This window comes from Bos mutus, chromosome 7, assembly GCF_027580195.1.
Source record: "Bos mutus isolate GX-2022 chromosome 7, NWIPB_WYAK_1.1, whole genome shotgun sequence".
NCBI lineage: Eukaryota > Metazoa > Chordata > Mammalia > Artiodactyla > Bovidae > Bos > Bos mutus.
In genome coordinates, this window is record NC_091623.1 from 11598186 (window position 1) to 11618989 (window position 20804).

Below are 20804 nucleotides of genomic sequence, written 5' to 3' on the forward strand. Positions count from 1 at the left end.
GGGGGAGCGAGAGGCGGCGGCGGCGGCGTGGAGGCTGCAGGGCGCCTCGCGCAGCGGAGGAGGACAGGCGGCAGCTGCGCTCGGCTCGCTCTGCCCCGCCGGCCGGGCGCGCACCCAGGCCCGCACCGCGCCGCTGCGGGCGCACATGGCAGCGTGAGAGGCCGGCGGCGGGAGAAGCGGGAGGCGCCGGGCCGGGGCCGCAGGGCCGCATGGACAGCGCCGCCACCCCAGCCGGCCCTCACTAGGGGCCCCCAGTCCGCGGGCGCCACCTTCCCTCCCCACCACCCCGACCATGGTGCCTCGGCGGCCGCCCGAGCCGAGAGGAACCGGCCGGAGCCGCTGAGCCGGGGGGCCCCCGTGGCGGCCGGGAGCTGCATGGGGAGCGCGGGCCGCGCTCGAGAAGATGCCCAGGCCGGAGCTGCCCCTGCCGGAGGGCTGGGAGGAGGCGCGCGACTTCGACGGCAAGGTCTACTACATAGACCACACGAGCCGCACCACCAGCTGGATCGACCCGCGGGACAGGTAGGATTCCGTGTGCCCCCCCGCATCCCGCTCCTGCCCCAGGGGCCACCAGCCGGGACGGGGCGGGGACCCCGGGGAGCTCTGCGGGCCTCTTGCGCTGTCTTCAGTGTGCCCCCCCACCCACCCCCCGTGCCCTTCCGGACCGCCGGCTCCTGCTGGGTGGGCAGCTGGGAGGAGGGGTCGGCCGGTGAGTTGTCCCAGGCTACCTCCTCACCCCGCGTCATCCTCTGAGGGGAACTCAGCCCCCCGCCGGCACCTGCCGGGAGTTTTGACCTTAAGCTCTAGCCCCGCCTCCCGCCCCCCACCTCCCCCTTAGTTAGGTCGGGCGGGGGCTGGGGGAGCGATCTAGCCGAGTGATGCTGGGGCTTCCCGGGGAGGCTTTCCCCAGCACGGGGTGGGGGGCGGGGAAGGGGGGATAGGAAAGCATCTGGTTTGGAGGGGGTGGTAGGCACCCAGGACTCAGCGGGAGGCTGCTGGAGGAAGGACACTGCGTCCCGGGAAAGGCAGACCAGAGTGTGAATTTTGACAGGTGCCTCCCAGGCTCGGAGAGACGGGCGCAGCGGCATTCTGGGGGCCGGGAGGCCGACAGTGGGAAGGAGAGGAAGGAGCGGGGGAGGGCTGATCGGGGAGACTGGTTCTCCAGGAATCTCACGGCAACTTGGAAGCTGTTAGGATGTAGATAGAGGTGAGAGGCCGCCGCAAAGCCCTGCCCATCGCCTCTTCTCCTCCCCGCCTTCCTCTCCTCTGGGGATGGGGGTTCCTCAATCCTGCACCAGCGCGTCCTGACCTTGGTGGGCACCACGCCGGTTGGAGCACCGGATTTTTTTTTTTTTTTTCTTTGCTGAGGCAGGTGGAGTGTGAGATGGCTGGTGTGGCTCTTAAGCATCCAGACTTTCTCCTGGTTTTGGCTGCTTGGCATTTTTTTTGCACACAGCACCCTCTCTCCATGAATATCCTGGGGGTGGGGGAGGGGGAAGGACCACCCTCTGGGACTGCTGGTTGTCCTTTGCTGTCATCTCTGTGGTCAGGGTCCCAGGAATGCGGAGTTTTCACCTGGTAATTGTGACCTTAGGTGTCAGGTGCTTGTAAAACAATGAAGCTGAATTGTTTGGCTGCTTCATCTTGTGGGGTGGGAATGGAGGTTCCAGAAGTCTAGGATGGGGTGTGTAATCAAGATGAGAGTTGAGAAAAAGAAAAAGCAAGAAAGAAAATGTGAGCTGAGATTGCTCATAGTTTCTGTGAGCACTTTGGTTCATTCATTCCACATGGACTGGGTGTCGTCTCTGAGTTCAGTACTATGCTGAATATCTCATCAATTTAATCTGAAAGACATTTTTAATGCTGAAGAGCTCAGTGTCCCACGGGCAAGCTGCTTTAACCTCTGAGCCTCAGTTTGCCTGTTTGTCAGACAAATGATTTGCTTGGAAGGGAAAGGGTAATAGTGGAACTCTTGAAAGTGGAAGGGATATAGAAGATCAGGGCCCAGCTCCCATTTTCAAACATGAGACAAACTTTGAGATCCGGAGGTGGGATGTGCTTGGGGGTTTTGATCGTCTCACCACTCTGCCTTTTGCCAAATTCTCTGCCAGCTCTGAAGTTCTAGCCTCCACAGTCCCTTGTCCTCACCTAAGACAGACACAAGTTCAAGTTTGTGTGCCCTCCTGCATTTTAGATCCCAGCAGCTACAGAGTCCAGTATGCTGTCAGCAGTTGAATGTCGAGGGCATTGCTAACTCACCCCAGGTCCTGAATCTGGGAACTTCTCTGGGGCACCGAGAGGCTAACACAGCTGCAGAAAGCTGCTTAAGCAGCGGTCATTCTTTACCCTTGGAAGAGGGCACGCAGTATAGCTTCCATGGAAAACTGACCTGGCTATGGCATGATTTCCCAAATTTCAGTATTATGTAGACCACCTTTTTTGCTATATCACCTGTGTTATTGCTGACTTAATACTTGACATTGAATCAACCCAATCTGAATTCTTTTTAGCCACTTTTGCAAATGGGAAACTAGCAATATCTATGGCTCCAAAGAGAAAGGAACCTTTAAAAAGTACAGTGGAAGGGGAAAAAAGTGCCTTTCTATTTGAAGTCCACGACCCCAGCAACAGGCCTCTGCAGCCTGTGTTTTTAGGCAGATTGGCAAGCAATGGAGAGGAATTAAAAACACAACTGGCGCTTAAGGAACTGCTCACTTTCTCCGCCTTGCTGTTCACTGGTTTTACTCTGTGCCTTTGTATCTCCGGTCAGCCCACCTGCACCAGCTTGGGGTGGGGCCCCTGATCTTAGGATGCTGAGGGTTTCTGAGCTCACTCTTGCAGTGAGCCAACTTTGGGGAAACAGCTGAACAGAGGGCGTCCACCTCTGCCTCCCTGGAATTCCCTCCCGCACACCCCAGAAGAGAGTTCAACCTTCTCACTCTATCTGTGTGGCCCCAGGCAAATCTCCTTACCTCTCTGAGGTGCAAGTGCTCCTTTGGTGAGAGATGAAAGTTGATGAGATGGTCTCTGAGGCCCCCTGCCAGTTCTCAAATATGATCTCATGGACTCGGCTTTGGCCTCACCTTATCCCCCGTGATTCCATGGCAGAATTGGGAGGAGGGCGGTAGGCAGGAAGGTGAGGGAGCTGTAAGGAGGAGGAAAAAATTGAGCAAAGCTGAAAAAGAGCCAGACTTCTTTGGGGTGGTGGGGTTTGTTGGTGGTTGGGCGGGGGGGCGGAATTCTGCCAGGGTGGTTACATCTCTGCAGCTGGTTAATGCTATGAAACAAAATATCACATAAAAGAAAAAAGATTCTGCTGGGTGTGTGTGTTTGTATGTCTGTGTGTGCACGCATTTGTCTTTTTTTTTTTCTTATCTGAATCAAGGAGATATGCCTGCCCATTCCCCTGAATTTAAAAGAAGTAAGTCAAATGGTCCTTCAGTTAGAAAAGTGATTTCTTAGCCACCGAGAACAAAATAGCATCTCGGGTTACCAACCCTGCAGAATGTCTTGGCACATTCTTCCCTCCGGGCCTGAGCTGTTTTGTGTGTGTCCGCCATGGAGGCTGCTGGGGGTAGGGAATCCAGTTTTCAGCTTCCCCTTTCACCAGGGGGTTGGAAGAGCAGCCAGGCAGCCAGCCTTGCCAACTCTCTCCCCTTCTCACCCAGGGGAAGACTGGGAGGCCGAAATTCCTGAGGACGGTTGTCCCAACAACCAGAGAAGGGCCAGTGGGCAGCTCGGGGCCCTGCCGACTGGGCCAAAGGCTCCGCCAAGCTCCGCGGGCTCCTCCTGAGGTCGGGCTGGTCTTAGAAGGTGCCAGGTCTGTGGGGAATCAGGTGCTGTCCATCTGGCCATGGAGCAGTACCCCTTCAGCAGAATAACCCCGAATTCTTCTGGAAGCTTCTAGCCAAGGGCCAGCACTCTGGGTGTATTTAACTTAGTGGTATGCAACAACAAACGCACTGATTGTTCTCTGAGGAAGAATGGATTGTTGGAACTGGCCCTGCCAGAGAAGGTTCCTGAAGCCTAATTCCTGCTCCTTGGTGTGTGGGGGGAAGGGAGGGGGACTGTGTTCAGACTTTCTTCACCTGGGAGCTCTGTGGGAACAGTTTCTGTGTCTGTGTGATCAGTGCTGGAGGCCCACGTGGCTAGCAGGCCTTGTTGAGAGAACCCAGCAACTTCTCTCATGATATGAAGAGGAATTTTTGCCAACCCTGTTATTACAGGAACAATCCATAGTGTAAGATGTTGGGCTTTACAGCAGGCAAAAGATCTTAATCTCCTTCTGGTCACAGACCCTTAGAAGCTTCCAACAGAGGTTAAGGACGTTTCTCGAAGAAAAGCATGAACAGGGCTTTTGGCACATCATTTCTCAGGGGGTTCACCGACCCCAGATTCATAACCCCTACCATGGATGAGCTTAGAAACTGCTCATGACTACCTGTATGCCCTCCTGTTTAGCTGAGACATAATGATTGAGAACTGACTGTATTCAGGCAGTCTGCTGAGCACTTTACATGGAGGATTTCTTTTAATCCCCCTAACAACCCTGGGAGTAGATTATCTACCTGAGAAACCTCGAGGCTTAGGGGGCCTAAGTTCGGAGAAAACCACTCAGCTTCTGAGGAGCTGAGATGTGATTGCCAGGCGTGTCGACTCAGAACCCACATTCCTGACCACTCAGCTGCCTGGAATCCCTTGCAGAATCAAACACCTCTGCTCTACTGCCTAAGGAATTCAGCCTTGGGGAATGGAGCCCGGACAGGCATGATTTCACTTACCTGCTGCCATTCTGGTGTGGCCAGGCCACAGTTATTCAGAGAGCAGTGTAGAAAATGGGAAGAGGGGACTTCCCTGGTGGTCCAGTGGTTAAGATTCTGCACATCCACTGCAGGGGTTGTGGGTTCAATCCCTGGTTGGGAAACTAAGGTCCCACAAGCCACATGGCAGGACAAAAATAAACAAATAGATAAAAAACAAAAGAAAATGAAAAGAGTCTTTGAATCCTGACATCTTTGATCTGCTGCTTATTACCTGAGTGACCTTGGCAAGTTATGTATTCTCTCTGAGCCTCAGTTTTGTCTTCTTTAGGATGGGATGATATACATCAGCTGTCAAGAGGCATTTTGAGCATGAAATAAGTTAAATTGGGCAGGGAAACTATCATAGAGCCTCATATAACAGTAGACACTTGGGAATGTCAAATCTTGTAGCTTTTACAAGGAGGTCAGTAAAGAATCTGCCTGCAGTGCAGGATCTTCCAGGGTAGAGAAGATCCCTTGAAGAAGGGAAAGGCAACCCACTCCAGTATTCTTGCCTGGGAAACCCCATGGACAGAGGAGCCCAGTCAATGAGGTCACAAAGATCGGACCGACTAAGCGACTACACTTTGACCTAGAAAATACTTAAGTCAAATGGAGACCAAGTCTCCATCCAGTTCTGTTCAGTTCAGTTCAGTCACTCAGTCGTGTCTGACTCTTTGCGACTCCGTGAACCGCAGCACGCCAGGCTTCCCTGTCCATTACCAACTCCTGGAGTCCACCCAAACCCATGTCCATTGATTTGGTGATGCCATCCAATTATCTCATCCTCTGTTGTCCCCTCCTCCTACCTTCAATCTTTCCCAGCATCAGGGTCTTTTCAAATGAGTCAGCTTGTCGCATCAGGTGGCCAAAGTATTGGAGTTTCAGCTTCAACATCAGTCCTTCCAATGAACACCCAGGACTGATCTCCTTTAAGATGGACTGGTTTGATCTCCTTGCAGTCCAAGGGACTCTCAAGAGTCTTCTCCAACACCAACAGTTCAAAAGCATCAATTCTTCGGTGCTCAGCTTTCTTTATAGTCCAACTCTCACATCCATACATGACCACTGGAAAAACCATAGCTTTGACTAGATGGACCTTTGTTGGTAAAGTAATGTCTCTACTTTTTAAAATGCTGTCTAGGTTGGTCATAGCTTTTCTTCCAAGGAGTAAGCGTCATTTAATTTCATGGCTGCAGTCACCATCTGCAGTGATTTTGGAGCCCCCCAAAATAAAGTCTCTCACTGTTTCCATTGTTTCCCCATCTATTTGATATGAAGTGATGGAACTAGGTGCCATGATCTTAGTTTTCTGAATGTTGAGTTTTAAGCCAACTTTTTCACTCTCCTCTTTTACTTTCATCCAGAGACTCTTTAGTTCCTCTTTGTTTTCTGCCTTAAGGATGGTGTCATCTGTATATCTGAGGTTCCAAATCGGGAAAGGAGTACATCAAGGCTGTATATTGTTATCTTGCTTATTTAACTTATAGGCAGAATACATCATGCAAAACGCTGGGCTGGATGAAGCACAACCTGGAATCAAGATTGCCGGGAGAAATATCAATAGCCTCCAGCTCTGTAGCAGTTTGCAACTGCTTTGGACCTTTCTGGTCATGTCTAACCCTCTCATTTCACTTGATGAAACGGAAACCTATGTCTTGCCCCAGGTCACACAGCAAATGTCAACCTGAGTCTCTGGTGAAAAGTGAAAGTCGCTAAGTCGTATCCGACTCTTTGTGACCCCATGGACTATACAGTCCATGGAATTCTCCAGGCCAGAATACTGGAGTGGGTAGCCTTTCCCTTCTCCAGGGGATCTTTCCAACCCAGGGATCGAACCCAGGTCTCCCGCATTGCAGGAGGATTCTTTACCAGCTGAGCCACAAGGGAAGCCCAAGAAGACTGGAGTAGGTAGCGTACCCCTTTTCCAGGGGATCTTCCTGACCCAGGAATTGAACCAAGGTCTCCTGCGTTGCAGGCGGATTCTTTACCAGCTGAGCTACCAGGGAAAGGTCTCCTTTCTTCTTTCTCATATGTAAACTTTTCCTTGAAAATCAGACCCAGTTTCTTCTCATCCACTGTAATAATTTGAGAGTATTTTATGCTTGTGGTTTATCCTCTGTAATCCTTTTTGGCTGTGCTGATGGCCAGCAAGTTTCTTTCATAGCGTCACAACCATGTGTGAGTCGCGTCATAGGAATGTGTTATGTGTCGAGCAAAGTACAGCAATTGCAAGTGCACTACTATTTTTATAATCAGTTTCAATCGATTTAAGGTTATTGTCAGACTAATGTCACTTTCCACCAATTTACATTCTGACATGCTTTCTTAGCAGGAATTATAACCAGCCTGCCAGGGAATTTACCCAAAGCCTCTATTCTCCATGCTTCTGCTCTTAATGATCCACTAATACCTTTAGTTTGGGCCTTTACAATTATGAGAGGGCTTTTCTTCTCCTTCCAAGGCCTGAATTTATGATCTACACGTCTCGTGGGCATCTGCAGTGCACGGGAGTATCTTATATCATTCATTAAGAAAGAAATAAGGTTAAAAGGCACTAATCTAGCTAACAGGAAGAAGTAAGAGGCTTTGGAACCCACAAATGAATAGTAATAAATGTTAATATGTACTCTGGGCTGCACATAAAGTGTTTTATATTATGATCTCACTTAATCCTTTTGCCAGCCATATAAGGTAAATAGTGTTACTCCATCCTCAGATGAGGAAACAGAGACTTAAAAAGGTCATGAATTTATATTTGCTCAAGGTCACCACCACTAGGTGATGCGCCCAGGACTGGAGCCCAGGTGGTTCAACTGAATCCAAACCCGGATTGTGCTGTGCTTAGTCTCTCAGTCATGTCCGACTCTTTGACACCCCATGGGCTGTAGCCCACCAGGCTCCTCTGTCCATGGAGATTTTTCCAGGCAGGAATGCTGGAGGGGTTGCCATGCTCTCCTCATTGTAGCCATTTTAGGACTCCAGATGCCCTGTCTACAAACTGGCCTGGAAAGTTACCATTCACTCTTAAAATGAGGCCAGCCTGCTGTGGATCTCAGGGAAAGATGCTGGCAAGGAGGCTTGATCAGAAAAGCCAGTGAAATCCACATGGTGGCTTGGGAGACCAGAGGGCACAAAGGCTACCCTCTGGGAGCCGCCAGCCAACCAGAGCTCTGGGAGGGAGGGAGAGAACAGAGACAGAGGCAGGGAAACTCTGAAGGATGCAGTGTGTGGAGAGTTCAAAGCCATTCCCAAATTGCTTGGGTAAATGCTCCCAACAGCCAGGGGCTTAGTAACCACTAAGGCAGCTCCTTCCTGTTATTGCCCCTCCTGCTTTTGGCCTCGACAAACTGACCTGATTCCCCACTCCCCTGGGAGCCCGGGGGAGCCTTGCAACACGGCCCTTTTGAAGAGAAGAGAGTCGGGTTGCCTTAGTTACTGGGAAGGTTGGAACGCCAAGCTCAGGTGCACAGGAGAGACGAGGCTAGGATCAGTGGGAGCTGGAAGGCGGCCGGCCTGCTGCTGCAGAACCCTCGGTCAAGTTTTGGCAGCATCTGCAGGGGTGCCAACTTTACAGCGCTCGCCTGTCCATGCTGAGCGCACCTGGAGCTCTCTCTCCGGCCACGTCTGCCTCCAGGTGATGACGATCTGCCCCCAGCTCAGTGAGGGGCCCAGGATAAGAGAAGCCCCCTTCCCTTGGAGAAATGGCCTGGGTAGCATCTCCTTGTGCTTCCGCTTGGACAGGGCAGAGGGCTGGATAGGGGCTGAGTCCGGGTAAAAAATACATGCCCTGCCTCTCCCAGCACAGAGGGTCCAGCCCGCCAGCCGCACACCCTTAGGTGGAACAGCTAGAGGCTCTGGTTGCTGCTGCTGACAAGCTTCTCAGCTGTTCTGGATCCCTGTTTCAGACTGAGATAAAAGAAGAGAAAACTCAGAAACTGGATACAGTGGCGTTTTGTTATTTAACCTTCACCAGCGGGCCATTAAGCCTCTGGCTCCTGAGCAGCAAAGCTCCTGCCAAAATAACGGGGCCGGGTGAGGGGGTGGGGGGGCATTCACTGTTGTGTGGGAAGAACATAGAAAATTCTACAAAGATGCTGGACCAGGGAGAGGGGGTGGAGAAGAGAGCAGAGAGGGGGCGGAAAAAAGGACCAGTGCAGTGGGTTACGTCCCTGCACCACCACCCCCGCCCCCACTGCTTCTTCCGTGCTTCTACCCATGACATCTCACCATTGCAAAGAAATGGGATCTTTCAGTTTCAAATGTCTGCCAAAGAAAAAGGACTAAGGCTTAAGTTCTCCTTCAATGGTCGGCCAGGAAAAAAAAAAAGAAGCTGCATCAAGATTAGGGACACCTTTGTTGGCTTTTTTTCTTCCCCTGCTCCATTCATCACTCTCTGGCAGCCAAGACACCAGGCCAGCGGCAGCTGCTGACTTTCCCCAGCCGGCTGCCTGCTGTTGCCGGGCCCGGTTTGATGGCAGCCCGGCTGTCCCCAAGCTGGCTTCCTCCTCACCCAGTGGCAGTTACTTTTTCGGTTTGTCTCTGGGCTGCCCTTAGGATCCACTGACTGGTGCCTGACTAGGGAGGATAAAATGTCAAGATCCAGGCATCAGGTGGCTGTTAGGATGAGATGACCCTGGGACAGCCTTCTGATCCTGCATCTGTCGTGGCTTTTCTTGGATAGTTAGGGCTCTGTGAGCGTGGCACTGTGTAGTCCAGGAATTTCTTCCACGTGCATTTGTATCATAACCGGCCCCTGGTGATCACAATGATAATGGTTATATTTAGTCATCTTTATCTAGTACCTGGCATGTGCCAAGCACAGTCTTTTGCGCATAGTATTTTTCTGACTTAATGGGGAAACTGGGGTTAAGAATGGCCAAGGGACAAATTCAAGGTTGCATGGGTAGAAAGGGGGAGAGTTGGAATCTGAATCTAGGTCTGTCTGATTACAGAGCCTTAATCTTTGCACCACTGCAACCTTCTCAGTGCATTTGGAGAGAGGAAGGGAAGAGGGGAGGAGAGCAAAGGAAAGGGAGCTTTTTAACTACAGAGATAACACACCTGTTAGCATATATACCTTGTTCACTATGGAGGAAAATGTTTGTGTGGCTCCAGCCCAATGCTGGTTTGATATATCACACAGTTCCCTGTAGTGGAAAAGGTCTCCATAAGGATCTCCAGAGGCTATCAAGTCAAGTCCTGCCTTTGTCATTTCCAGGTAGTAGGTCACCTTGAACAAAGCCCTTCTCAATTGTTTAAAGCACAGGTAAGGAGGGCACGATTTCCCTGGTGGCTCAGACAGATCCAGGTCTCCCACATCTGTCTACGATGCAGAAGACCCGGGTTCGATCGCTGGGTTGGGAAGATCCCTTGGAGAAGGAAATGGCAATCCACTCCAGTACTATTGCCTGGAAAATCCCATGGACAGAGGAGCCTGGTAGGCTACAGTCCATGGGGTCGCAAAGAGTCGGACACGACTGAGCGACTTCACGTTCATAAGGAGGGCTTACCAATCCCCCGAGGGTTGTGGGGAGAGGAAAGGCGGATCTTACCCAGTGCCTGCTACACACGATTTTCACATGGGAGCTGGGACTAGTTAGGCGAGTTTACCCTTCTTTGCCTTGGTAGAGGAACAAGAACCATTGTCGCCTCCTTTCCAAGTCAAGTTTCTTCCTGCTGAACCAGGGTTCACTTGAGCCACGTTGACATCAGAGTTTGCAAACCACCTTGGGGCACTCACTGTATAAATAAACCAATAAATTCTTTTCCCCCTGGTCTTATCAGAGGCAAGCCCTTCTTTGGAATTTCTGGAGTGAAGTGACTCTTGCCAGGGAGCTGGCACCAGGGCGGTGTGTGAGGCAAGGGTAATGAATCGCAGTGGTCATGGCTGAGTGAAAATGGCTGCTGTGGGAACTGGACTGGGAAGTGGGGGCACGTCTCTGGAATTCGTTGATAACTGCTTTGATATCCTGGTCCTTCACTGGGGCTTCCCCGTGCCCTGCTGACGAGCCGTTTGAGAACCTGCTGATTTTAGCGTGGAGGTAGCACAGAAGGGCATTGGTATTTATCTCGTCCCACCCAGCCTGGGGTTGGCCATTCATTCAGCAGGTATTTATTGAGTGCCTGCTGGGCTTCTGGCTCCGTTGCCCTAGCTGAGGATCAGAGCAAAGTCCCTGCTACAATGGGGTGTACCCTCGGGTGAGGGAGATGGGCAAACAGTTAAACAGGCAAATTACATTATGACCAGGGGCTTGGTATTTGCTACAGTTTGACCCATCTCAGGAAGATGGAGGGATGACCGTGTCTTAGACACCAGTTGGTAGTTGTGGTGTGAGCTTAGATTTGGATCTGAGAGACCTTTGTACCTTCCGTAGATAGGGTGTTACCCAGAGCCAATGAGGATGAGCTGGTCACCTGGCTAAGTGCTAGGAATGCAAGGGTAACACAAGACCATGTCCAGCTCATAACATTTACTACACATTAGTGAGAAATTGTCATCAATCTGTGCAAATAGAAATCCCAGGCTCTCTGAACCTTGTTTTTTTTTTTTTTCTCTCCTGTTTCATCTGGACTCAGTTTAAAAATATTTATGGAGCGCCTGTAAATGGATAGAGTATCTGAAATATGCTGGACATTGTTCCAGCACTGGGGATTTAGCAGTGAGTACTCTTGCCTGGAAAATCCCATGGATGGAGGAGCCTGGTAGGCTGCAGTCCGTGGGGTCGCTAAGAGTCGGATACGACTGAGCGACTTCCCTTTCACTTTTCACTTTCGTGCCTTGGAGAAGGAAATGGCAACCCGCTCAAGTGTTCTTGCCTTGAGAATCCCAGGCACGGGGGAGCCTGGTGGGCTGCCATCTATGGGGTTGCACAGAGTCGAATATGACGGAAGAGACTTAGCGGCAGCAGCAGCAAGCCACAAAAATCCTGTCCTCATGGAGTTTACATTCTACAGCAGTGATCGTCATACTTGGGGAAGCATCAGAATCACCTTGAGGACCTGTGAACCCCAGTCCCACCTGTACGCTCCCACCGCTGCCCCTAGTTTGAATCAGTTGTTTAGTCACTAGGTCATGTTTGACTCTTTTTCAACCCCATGGACTATATCCCGCCAGGCTCCTCTGTCCATGGGACTTCTCAGACAAGAATACTGGAGTGGGTTGCCATTTCCTTCTCCGAGAGTCTTCCTGACACAGGGATCGAACCTCGTCTTCTGCATTGCAGGCGGATTCTTTACTGCTGCTGAGGGGCCCAGAAATTTGAGTTTTCAATAGGCGATACTGCTGGTTTGTGTCTGTGCTTTGCATACCACAAACAGTTGATTTATTGACTCCTCAACAGTAACCTGGAAGTGGGGAGAGTAGGGGAGCACCATCTCAATCCGTGTTTCACAAACAGGGAACCGAAGAAGGCAGATGAGGTAGCTTGGCCCTCCTTTTTATGCTAAGTGGGCTAAAGGAAGTGACTTCAGGAGCAAGACCTGTTTACCTGCATCCCTATGATGCTACGAGCAGTTTTGTTCTGGTTCTTTTGCTGACCCGAAGCCTCAGTGGTGGCACAGTCCAGTAGGGTTTTCTCCTGCATTGTGAAATACAGTACAGGGAAGCAAGAGGGCTGAGCAGATCCAGGGAGGACATTTTCTTTATCCGAGAATGTGTGGAGTCGCGTATCCATGGTCACAGAGAGGAGCAGAGGGAACAGTCTTCCCTGTTCCTCCCTGCTGAGCCAGGGTACCTGTGCCAAGCAGCTCTCCTATCCCAAGTCTAGGAAGTCCAGGGGCGGGGAAGAGGCAAAGTCCACCCCCCAACAGAATCCTCGAGGGAGGCCTTGTCCATGGCTCTTCCCCTTGACCATGACTTGGACTGTGCATCTCCCCCTTCTCACTGGCTAGTTGGCCAATCTTGGTTAAGCCCCTTAAAGCCTCCTGAGGCTCAGTTTCTTCATTGACAAGATGGGAATACATTAGAACCTACCTCGTAGGCTTGGTCAGAATCAAATTTAAGGTCACTGTCCGTATAGTTCTAAGTGCAGTGATTAAGGTCTCCTTGCTAGCTTTATCTATACTTTGGTAGTTTCTGCTCAGTTCATGTATTTTGAGCACCATAATTTTTTTGGACATAAGCCATTTCTCATTTCTCTGGGAAAAAACAGATCATACTTAAGCATATACACATCTTCCTGGTCAACAAAGACTGGGAGGGGTATCTTAATAGCTCAAAACATTTCAAACCAGCCTGAATGGTTTATTCCTACTACTGATATGAAACAAATATTTGCCAGCTGCTAGTGGAGGACCCTGGGTGTTTCTTCAGCTTCCTTATTGGTCACCAGGCCTGTCAGTCAGTTCAGATCAGTCACTCAGTTGTGTCCAACTCTTTGCGACCCCATGAACCGCAGCACACTAGGCCTCCCTGTCCATCACCAACTCCCAGAGTCCACCCAAACCCATGTCCATCAAGTCGGTGATGCCATCCAACCATCTCATCCTCTGTTGTCCCCTTCTCCTCCTGCCTTCAATCTTTCCCAGCATCAATGTCTTTTCAGATGAGTCAGCTCTTTGCATCAGGTGGCCAAAGTATTGGGTTTCAGCTTCAACATCAGTCCTTTCAATGAACACCCAGGACTGATCTCCTTTAGGATGGACTGGTTGGATCTCCTTGCAGTCCAAGGGACTCTCAAGAGTCTTCTCCAGCACCACAGTTCAATAGCATCAATTCTTTGGTGCTCAGCTTTCTTTATAGTCCAGCTCTCACATCCATCCATACATGACCACTGGAAAAACCATAGCCTTGACTAGATGGACCTTTGTTGACAAAGTAATGTCTCTGCTTTTTAATATGCTGTCTAGGTTGGTCATAACTTTCCTTCTAAGGAGTAAGCATCTTTTAATTCCATGGCTGCAATCACCATCTGCAGTGATTTTGGAGCCCAGAAAAATAAAGTCAGCCACTGTTTCCCCATCTATTTCCCATGAAGTGATGGGACCGGATGCCATGATCTTAGTTTTCTGAATGTTGAGCTTTAAGCCAACTTTTTCACTCTACTCTTTCACTTTCATCAAGAGACTCTTTAGTTCTTCTTCACTTTCTGCCGTAAGGGTGGTGTCATCTGCATATCTGAGGTTATTGATATTTCTCTCGGCAACCTTGATTCCAGCTTGTGCTTCCTCCAGCCCAGCGTTTCTCATGATGTACTCTGCCCAGGCCTGAGTGGTTCTCAAAATGTGGTCCCCAAGCAGGACATCAGCTTCACCTGGGAACTTGTTAGACCTGCAGACTCTCTTGTCCCATCTTGGACCTACTGATCAGACACTCTGGTTGGGGGGAGGGTGGTTGGGAGCCCTGCGAGCTGTCTTTCAAGGAGCATCCCAGGGGACTCTGCTGCCCCTTGAAGTCTGGAAACTACTGGCCGAACATTTGTAGCCAGAATGCCATAAGGTATTTTGTGGGTGGTTGCTGGCAAAATCTGTCCGGGTTTGAAGAGCCTTCTGAGTATGGGTAGATGCAGCCCATTGAAATGGTCATCAGCCTGAGAACATTTTTATATCAACCCCTAAACTCTCATTTCTTTTTAAAAATATTTATTTATATATTTGGCTATGCCACGTCTTAGTTGTGGCATGTGGGATCTAGTTCCCTGACTAGGGATCAAACTTGGGCCCTCTGAATTGGGAGCATGGAGTCTTAGCCACTGGACCATCAGAGAAGTCCCCCCAAATGCTTATTGTCCAAGTGGGACCTCTGCAGTTCTTGCACCAGGTGTTACCATCACTTGACATGTTTGCATCAAGATTCAGCTCACATTCCCCTGTCCCTGGTGGTGATCAGCATCTTTGGTTCACCTTCCTCACAGACCGTTGTGCCCAAGGGAGCCCCATCTCTTGTTACTTCAGCGTGAAAGACTTATCAGGAATCAAATTCCCGTCGGACACTTTGGTGCCTGAAGGGCCCATGGGCTTGGACTGCAGCATTCTCGCTTGCCCAGTGGCACATCCATCAGGATGTTTGGGGTTCCCTAGAAGTCAGTTGGGTCATCTCAGGTCTGAAGTGGCTCCAGCCATGCTTCAATTACCTTCCACTTCTCTTGCATGTTGGCTAGAATTGAGAGCAAAGAATGTATTACCTTGGTGTGTTTCATTCCTGGTGAGAATGGTGCTAAGAAGTAGGTACAGCAGTGACCAAAGACAGACGTCATTCCTCATGAAGCTTATAGACACATAATGAGAACATGAACCAAATCCTTACAGATCGGGAAAATAAAGAGGACGCTGTGTTCAAAAATAATAGCCCTTGTAAATGACACCACACGTCAAGTTATAGAATTTAAAAGTTGTGTAGTCAGAAAAACTGTTTGCTTTTAGCTTTAAGTAAAAAAAAAGAAAGAAAGAAAGATGGATCACTATTCGTCTATGATAACCACGCAACCTCTTCAACTGAGTTTTCTTAATTCTAGTCCAAAGAGCATGGCACTCACTGTAGTGGCAACAAGAGGTGTTTGTCTTTCTCTTTTTTTTTTGAATGAAAGATTCTTTCAATTCTATAGCACTTTACAGTTTTCAGAAGTTTCACACATGTGATTTCATATGGTCCCCTAATAACCCTCGCCTCCTACATTGTCCCTCTCCTCTTCCCTCTCCCCCACTGCTAACTACTAGTTTATTCTCAATATCTGCGAGTCTGCTTCTTTTTGGTTTTATTCACTAGTTTGTTGTATTTTTTTGGATTTCACATGTGAGTGACATCATCATTCTTTCTCTGTCTGACTTATTTCCCTTCGCATAAGGCCCTCACAGTCCATCCATGTTGCTGCATATAGCAAGATTTCATTCTTTTTTATGGCTGAGTGGTAATCCATTGGACATGTATATCACATTTTCTTTATTCCTCTGTTGATGGACCTTTGATACCATTCTAAGTTTAAGAAGCGATGATCAATAGACTTGTCCCAAGTCATTCCAGAGACTCAACCAGGACTAGATCCCTTCAGCCTCTCCCCATAACCTGGCCTACTTCTGGGACCTCACATCCAAAACATCTCTTCCTTTCTTCAGGCATCTATGGATGTTTCTAGTGCTCAGGTGTTCTCTTTCCAAGAGTAAGTCTTCGGTCTGACCAAAGTTCCAGAAGTGTCACCAGGCGACATGCATGGCATCTTCCTTGACCTCCCTGTAGCATCTAGCGGTGTCGCCAACTTCTGCCTTTATTGGTGGTCTTTCTCATCCCTTAGCTTCTCCCTAGTGGTGGCCTGTGTCCCCCAAGCCTTCAACCACCTCCTGTGCAGTGAAACCTCAGGTGCTCAGTTTCCTGCTGGATATCACTTCTCTGCCCAGACAAGCACTTCAAACTACCACGGATCTAAAGTTGAATTCAGTCTGCGACTCAACCAATGGCTTTGCCCACTGGGGTCCATCAAAGCCACCCCCACCTGTGTCTATTGAAACCCCATCTCCTCACAGGCCACACCCACTGGTGGCCATTGAAACCATGCCCACCTTGTCCTTTGAAGGGCCACCTCCCTCACTGGCCACTTGGGACACCACTTGCTTCATGAAGCCTTCATCATGTGCCATCTCCCCCGCTGCTCTGCTGAAAGGAATCTACTTTAAGTTAGGCCTGTTCTGGTCAAAAGCAGTAGAGGCCCACATGACATGGCTCCAAGAAAGAGGCTACTGTGAGATTAGAGGTTTTGCTGGAATTTAAGGAAGGTCATAGCAACCCCCACCACCGGACTGGCGGGAGCTATAGCTGGAGTCCGTGAAAAACAGTGTCCATACATGCCCCTCTATTCCCTCCTGTCGCAACCCCAACCCCCTACCCACCCCCAGAGTTATGGTTTCTGCTACCTCCTGAAACCTTTATACAGACTATACAAATCTAAAGTTTGTTCATACATTCATAAACCATGTTATGAATTAGTTCTGCTTCGAACTTGCTGTGTGACCCCCAGGCAAGCTACTTAATCTCTGTGAGCCTCAGTTTCCTCTATACAAATAAGGCTAAGAGGAGTAAAATAATAGCCCAGATTTTATTGAGTGCCAAGCCCCGCTCCAAGTGCTTTACATTTATTAGCTCAATTAACTATCACACTAACTTTCTGAGGGAGGTACTATTACTGGCACAGAGAGGATAAGTAATTTGCCCAAGGTCACACAGCTAGAAAGTCGAGAAGCTAAGATTCAAACTCAGGCTCTCTGGCCCCAGAGCTCATGCTACTAGATTGCCATTCATTGTGAGGGTTATTGTGAGAATTACAGGACAGATTCTCTTATTTAGGACACACAGCCCAGGGCAAGGCCCGGAATAATTACTTAAGAATGCTAACAGTCATGACATCATCACAGCATTTGCTTGCAGGTGACCCATCTGACCTTCCCAGCGCCAGCCAGTCTCGTAATTCTCCACCTCAGCAACCGCAGCTAACTCTGTGTCCCCAGTTGAGATTCTTGCGAGACACTCATTTGGAAAGATGACAGAGCCGGCCTTGAACTGGACTCATCTGGTTACAGGGAACTGCATCAGGGCTCAGGGGTCATGTACCCCCACGGGAGCTGGCCACTCAGGTGAGGCTGTGGGTAGCTGGCACCCGGAGGCTGTGCTTTCTCAGAACCCCCAGAGTCCATGTTTTGGAATGCTGTGGCAGTTTGGGGACCCAGTGGTTACTCTCTGAGCACATGCTCGATTCTGAGCCCCACTTTTGGCCTCATCTCCCTTATGACAAGTTCCCATTCATTAGCGTGACCCTGACTTGTGCTTCTGGAAGTGGGGACTGTGGACCAGCACACCAGCATCTCCTGGGAGCTGGTTAGAAACACAGACTCTCGGGCTCCACCTCAGACCCCTGAGACTGCATTTTGACAAGATCCCCAGTGGTCCTTTCGCAGGTTAATGTTTGAGTAGCACTGGCCAGTCAACACGACTGATGTTTGCATAGCCCTGTTTTATTCTTTTGTTCTGTAGCTGACTCTGCCTCCAGACACAGATAGCAGGTAGTATCAGTAAGCAGTGGGTTCTCACATCTAGGTATAAACACTACCAAGGACCGGGAGCTTCTCAACCTGTTCCTGGAATTCCACTTGGGATAAGGGATTGAAGCTGGATCCGGAAATGGGGGTGGGGGAGGTCTCAGTGGAAAGAGGATCACACCTGCTGAGAAAAGGCCTTGAGAAAAGGTCTTGAGCCTGCAGCATGCCCACCAGCAGGGTCAGAGGTCAGATCCGATGCAGGCTACAGGGCAGTCCACCACTGTGGCCCCCAGGGGGCAAGAGACAGTCAGAAGATGGGAACTTTGGTGGCAGGGGCAGTGTCCCTTGGCTGTAACAAGGAATGAGGAGGTGGCCTGGCAGGCACCTGGCAGAAACCAGAGGCAGGATTCCAGTCCTTAGACAACAGTGGCAAGAGCAAGGCAAGGAGGTCTGGGTCCCAGAGAAGCTTCCCAGGCAGGGGCATGAGCCAGCAAAATAAACAGCAGGTTCCATGCAACTCTGTCCCTGGAACTGTCTTTGAACAGGGCAAGATACTGCCATGTGGGGACTAGCAGAAACAGTGCCGATGGCCAAAACTGGGGGCCAACTGAGCCAGGGTCCATCAGTCGCTCCACACACATTCCCCCCACCCCCTGACCCGCCCAGTGCAGCCCTGGTCCCAGCCAGGGGCAGCCTGAGCAGGGTGGCGCTGGGGCTGGAGAAGGCAGTCTCCTTGAGGGGCCCCCGGGGGTGGGAGGGGCAGGGAGCCAGCCTAAGGCTGCAGAGAAGTCTGTACAAGGCCTCACCTTCCTGGCAGGAGAGTGGCGGGGAGGTGTGGCAGGATCCCAGAGGGCTTTCCCATCGCTGCTCCCTGACCCAGCTTCACCTGTGAACAGCGTTCCTGCCTAAGCGTGGACCTTGCCCCGACGCATTCCTGAGAGAACCACCCACCAGCATCCTGGGAGCACAGTGCCAGTGCCTCCAGGGGAGCGAGGCCCCTGACGCCCTCCCTGCATTCGTTTCCAGTTTGTTGGATGTTGTCTGTGTGTCTGTGTAAGATGACTGAAGAACGAGTCATTAGTGAGCTGTCCAAAGTCCCTTTGGGGACATTCCAGAAAAATGAACCAATATCCCATCAAAGCCATGGATGCGGCATTCCTTCCAAGCAGAGTTTCTCAGAGTGTGGTCCACAGATCTCCCTGCCTTACTCCCCTGTGAAGCTTATAAAACCCAGATTCCTGGGCCCCCTCCTGAAAACAACTGAATTTGAATCTCAGTGAGGTTTCCCAAAATTTGCATTCTTACTAGGATCCCCAGCCAATTCTAATCCACCTTAAACTTGAAAACTTGAAAACCTCTCCTCCCACCGCCCGTGAGGCACTTTCTTTCCTTTGCATAAACCAGGTCCTGTCTCTGCCTGCTGGTGGTGCTCCCTTCCTGTTCTGCTACACCCAGATGCAAGGTCACCTCTTCCTGGGAGCCCGCCTTGCTATCTTTGTCCCAGATCATGTAGGGGGGCCATTGTGCCCCGCTTCTAACACGGCTCTTGCCACATCGGTGTCATTTTTTTCATATCTGTGTTCTCCACTGAATCTTAAAGCATCCCGTCAAATCTCCCCAGGCTCAGCACAAAGCTGTGTACATAATTAGGACTAATAAATGCCTGAATATACGTGAAGGCAGCTGAGAGGGACTGATGAAGCCACAGAGCAGAGGGTGAAGTCAACGCTTCCCAATAGTAAGCTCCCATATTCCGATTCTCCTCTCAGTGGATCTGAAGTCCTCGGTTAAGTTTTGAAGCTGGAGAACAAGTGTTGGACCCAAGGAGAGTCCAGGGTTCTGGCTGGCCTGGGGCACAGCCCACCCGTGTGGGCCTGAGGTGACCCCCGTGGAAGCCTAGCTACATTTTAGAAAAACTCCAGCAGATAAAAAAAGGGAGGGGCATGATGCAGAAGAAAAGCGACTCAAGGATGGTTTGCCAGCCCTAAGCCTGACCCCAAAGCCCAGACCTCTAGAACGTTCAACACCCCCTCGCCTTGTCAGGCAGGGCGGGTCAAAGAATAGAGCTATCAGACCATGAAACACCCAAGAGTCAGTTTCCCCCAGCCTTTCTCAGAGATCACTACCACCGTTTTCAGTGTGAGGCTCCAAATTGCCATTTGCCAAACTGGGAAATGTCGACCCAGCAGAAATCGCACAAAGATGGGAGAAGCCCGTGGCCGGCTGCCTTCACAGAGTCAGTGAAGGGAGAGCCGGGCGCCTGTGAGCTGAAGAATGTGGCCCATCTCCTCGCTCTGAAAAACAAAATGCATTTCCTTATTCTTAACAACTTGAGCACCACGAAAACCTGCTTTACCAGTCCAGGGCACCTCCTCTGATCTCTGCCTCTCTGTGTATATGTGGGGTAGGGAGGGAACAGGGTGGCTTTGGAAAAAGACCTGGCCTGGTGAGACTCTAGGGTCAGCCCAGACGGCTGTGACCACAGAGGACCTCAGCCCTGGAGGCAGACTGACTGGTTAACATGTCACGCAGTCCAGTCAGAACTTTCTTTGTTTCTTTGAAGAGAAAGGATTGGCTGAATTGTAGGTGACTGGGCAGAGCAGCTGAGGGGGAGCACCCACTGTTAAGTGTGGGCTCTCGGAATCCTTCAGACAGTTGCCGATGAGACATGGAGTATTTATTTTCTGCCGTATCAGTCAACAAGGATGTTCAGTCGTCAGCAATTGCCTCCCTCCAGTGTGAGCCGTTGAGCCCTACTACCGCTGCTGCTAAGTCACTTCAGTCGTGTCCGACTCTGTGCGACCCCATAGACGGCAGCCCACCAGGCCCCCCAGTCCCTGGGATTCTCCAGGCAAGAACACTGGAGTGGGTTGCCATTTCCTTCCCCAACGCATGAACATGAAAAGTGAAAGTGAAGTCGCTCAGTCGTGTCTGACTCTTCGAGACCCATTGGACTGCAGCCCACCAGGCTCCTCCATCCATGGGATTTGCCAGGCAAGAGTACTGGAGTGGGGTGCCATCGCCTTCTCCAGTTGAGCC

General features: G+C 50.5%; 1 protein-coding gene across 1 annotated transcript in view; it reads left to right on the forward strand.

Moving 5' to 3' along the window:
• The first annotated feature begins 391 nt into the window (after positions 1–391).
• The window catches only part of LOC138988473 (protein KIBRA-like), a 96592-nt gene continuing 76179 nt past the window's right edge, over positions 392–20804 (forward strand). The window contains exon 1 of the mRNA XM_070373053.1: positions 392–522. Coding sequence (XP_070229154.1) covers positions 404–522 — 119 coding nt within the window. The 5' untranslated portion in view covers positions 392–403. The remainder of the gene's footprint in view (positions 523–20804) is intronic.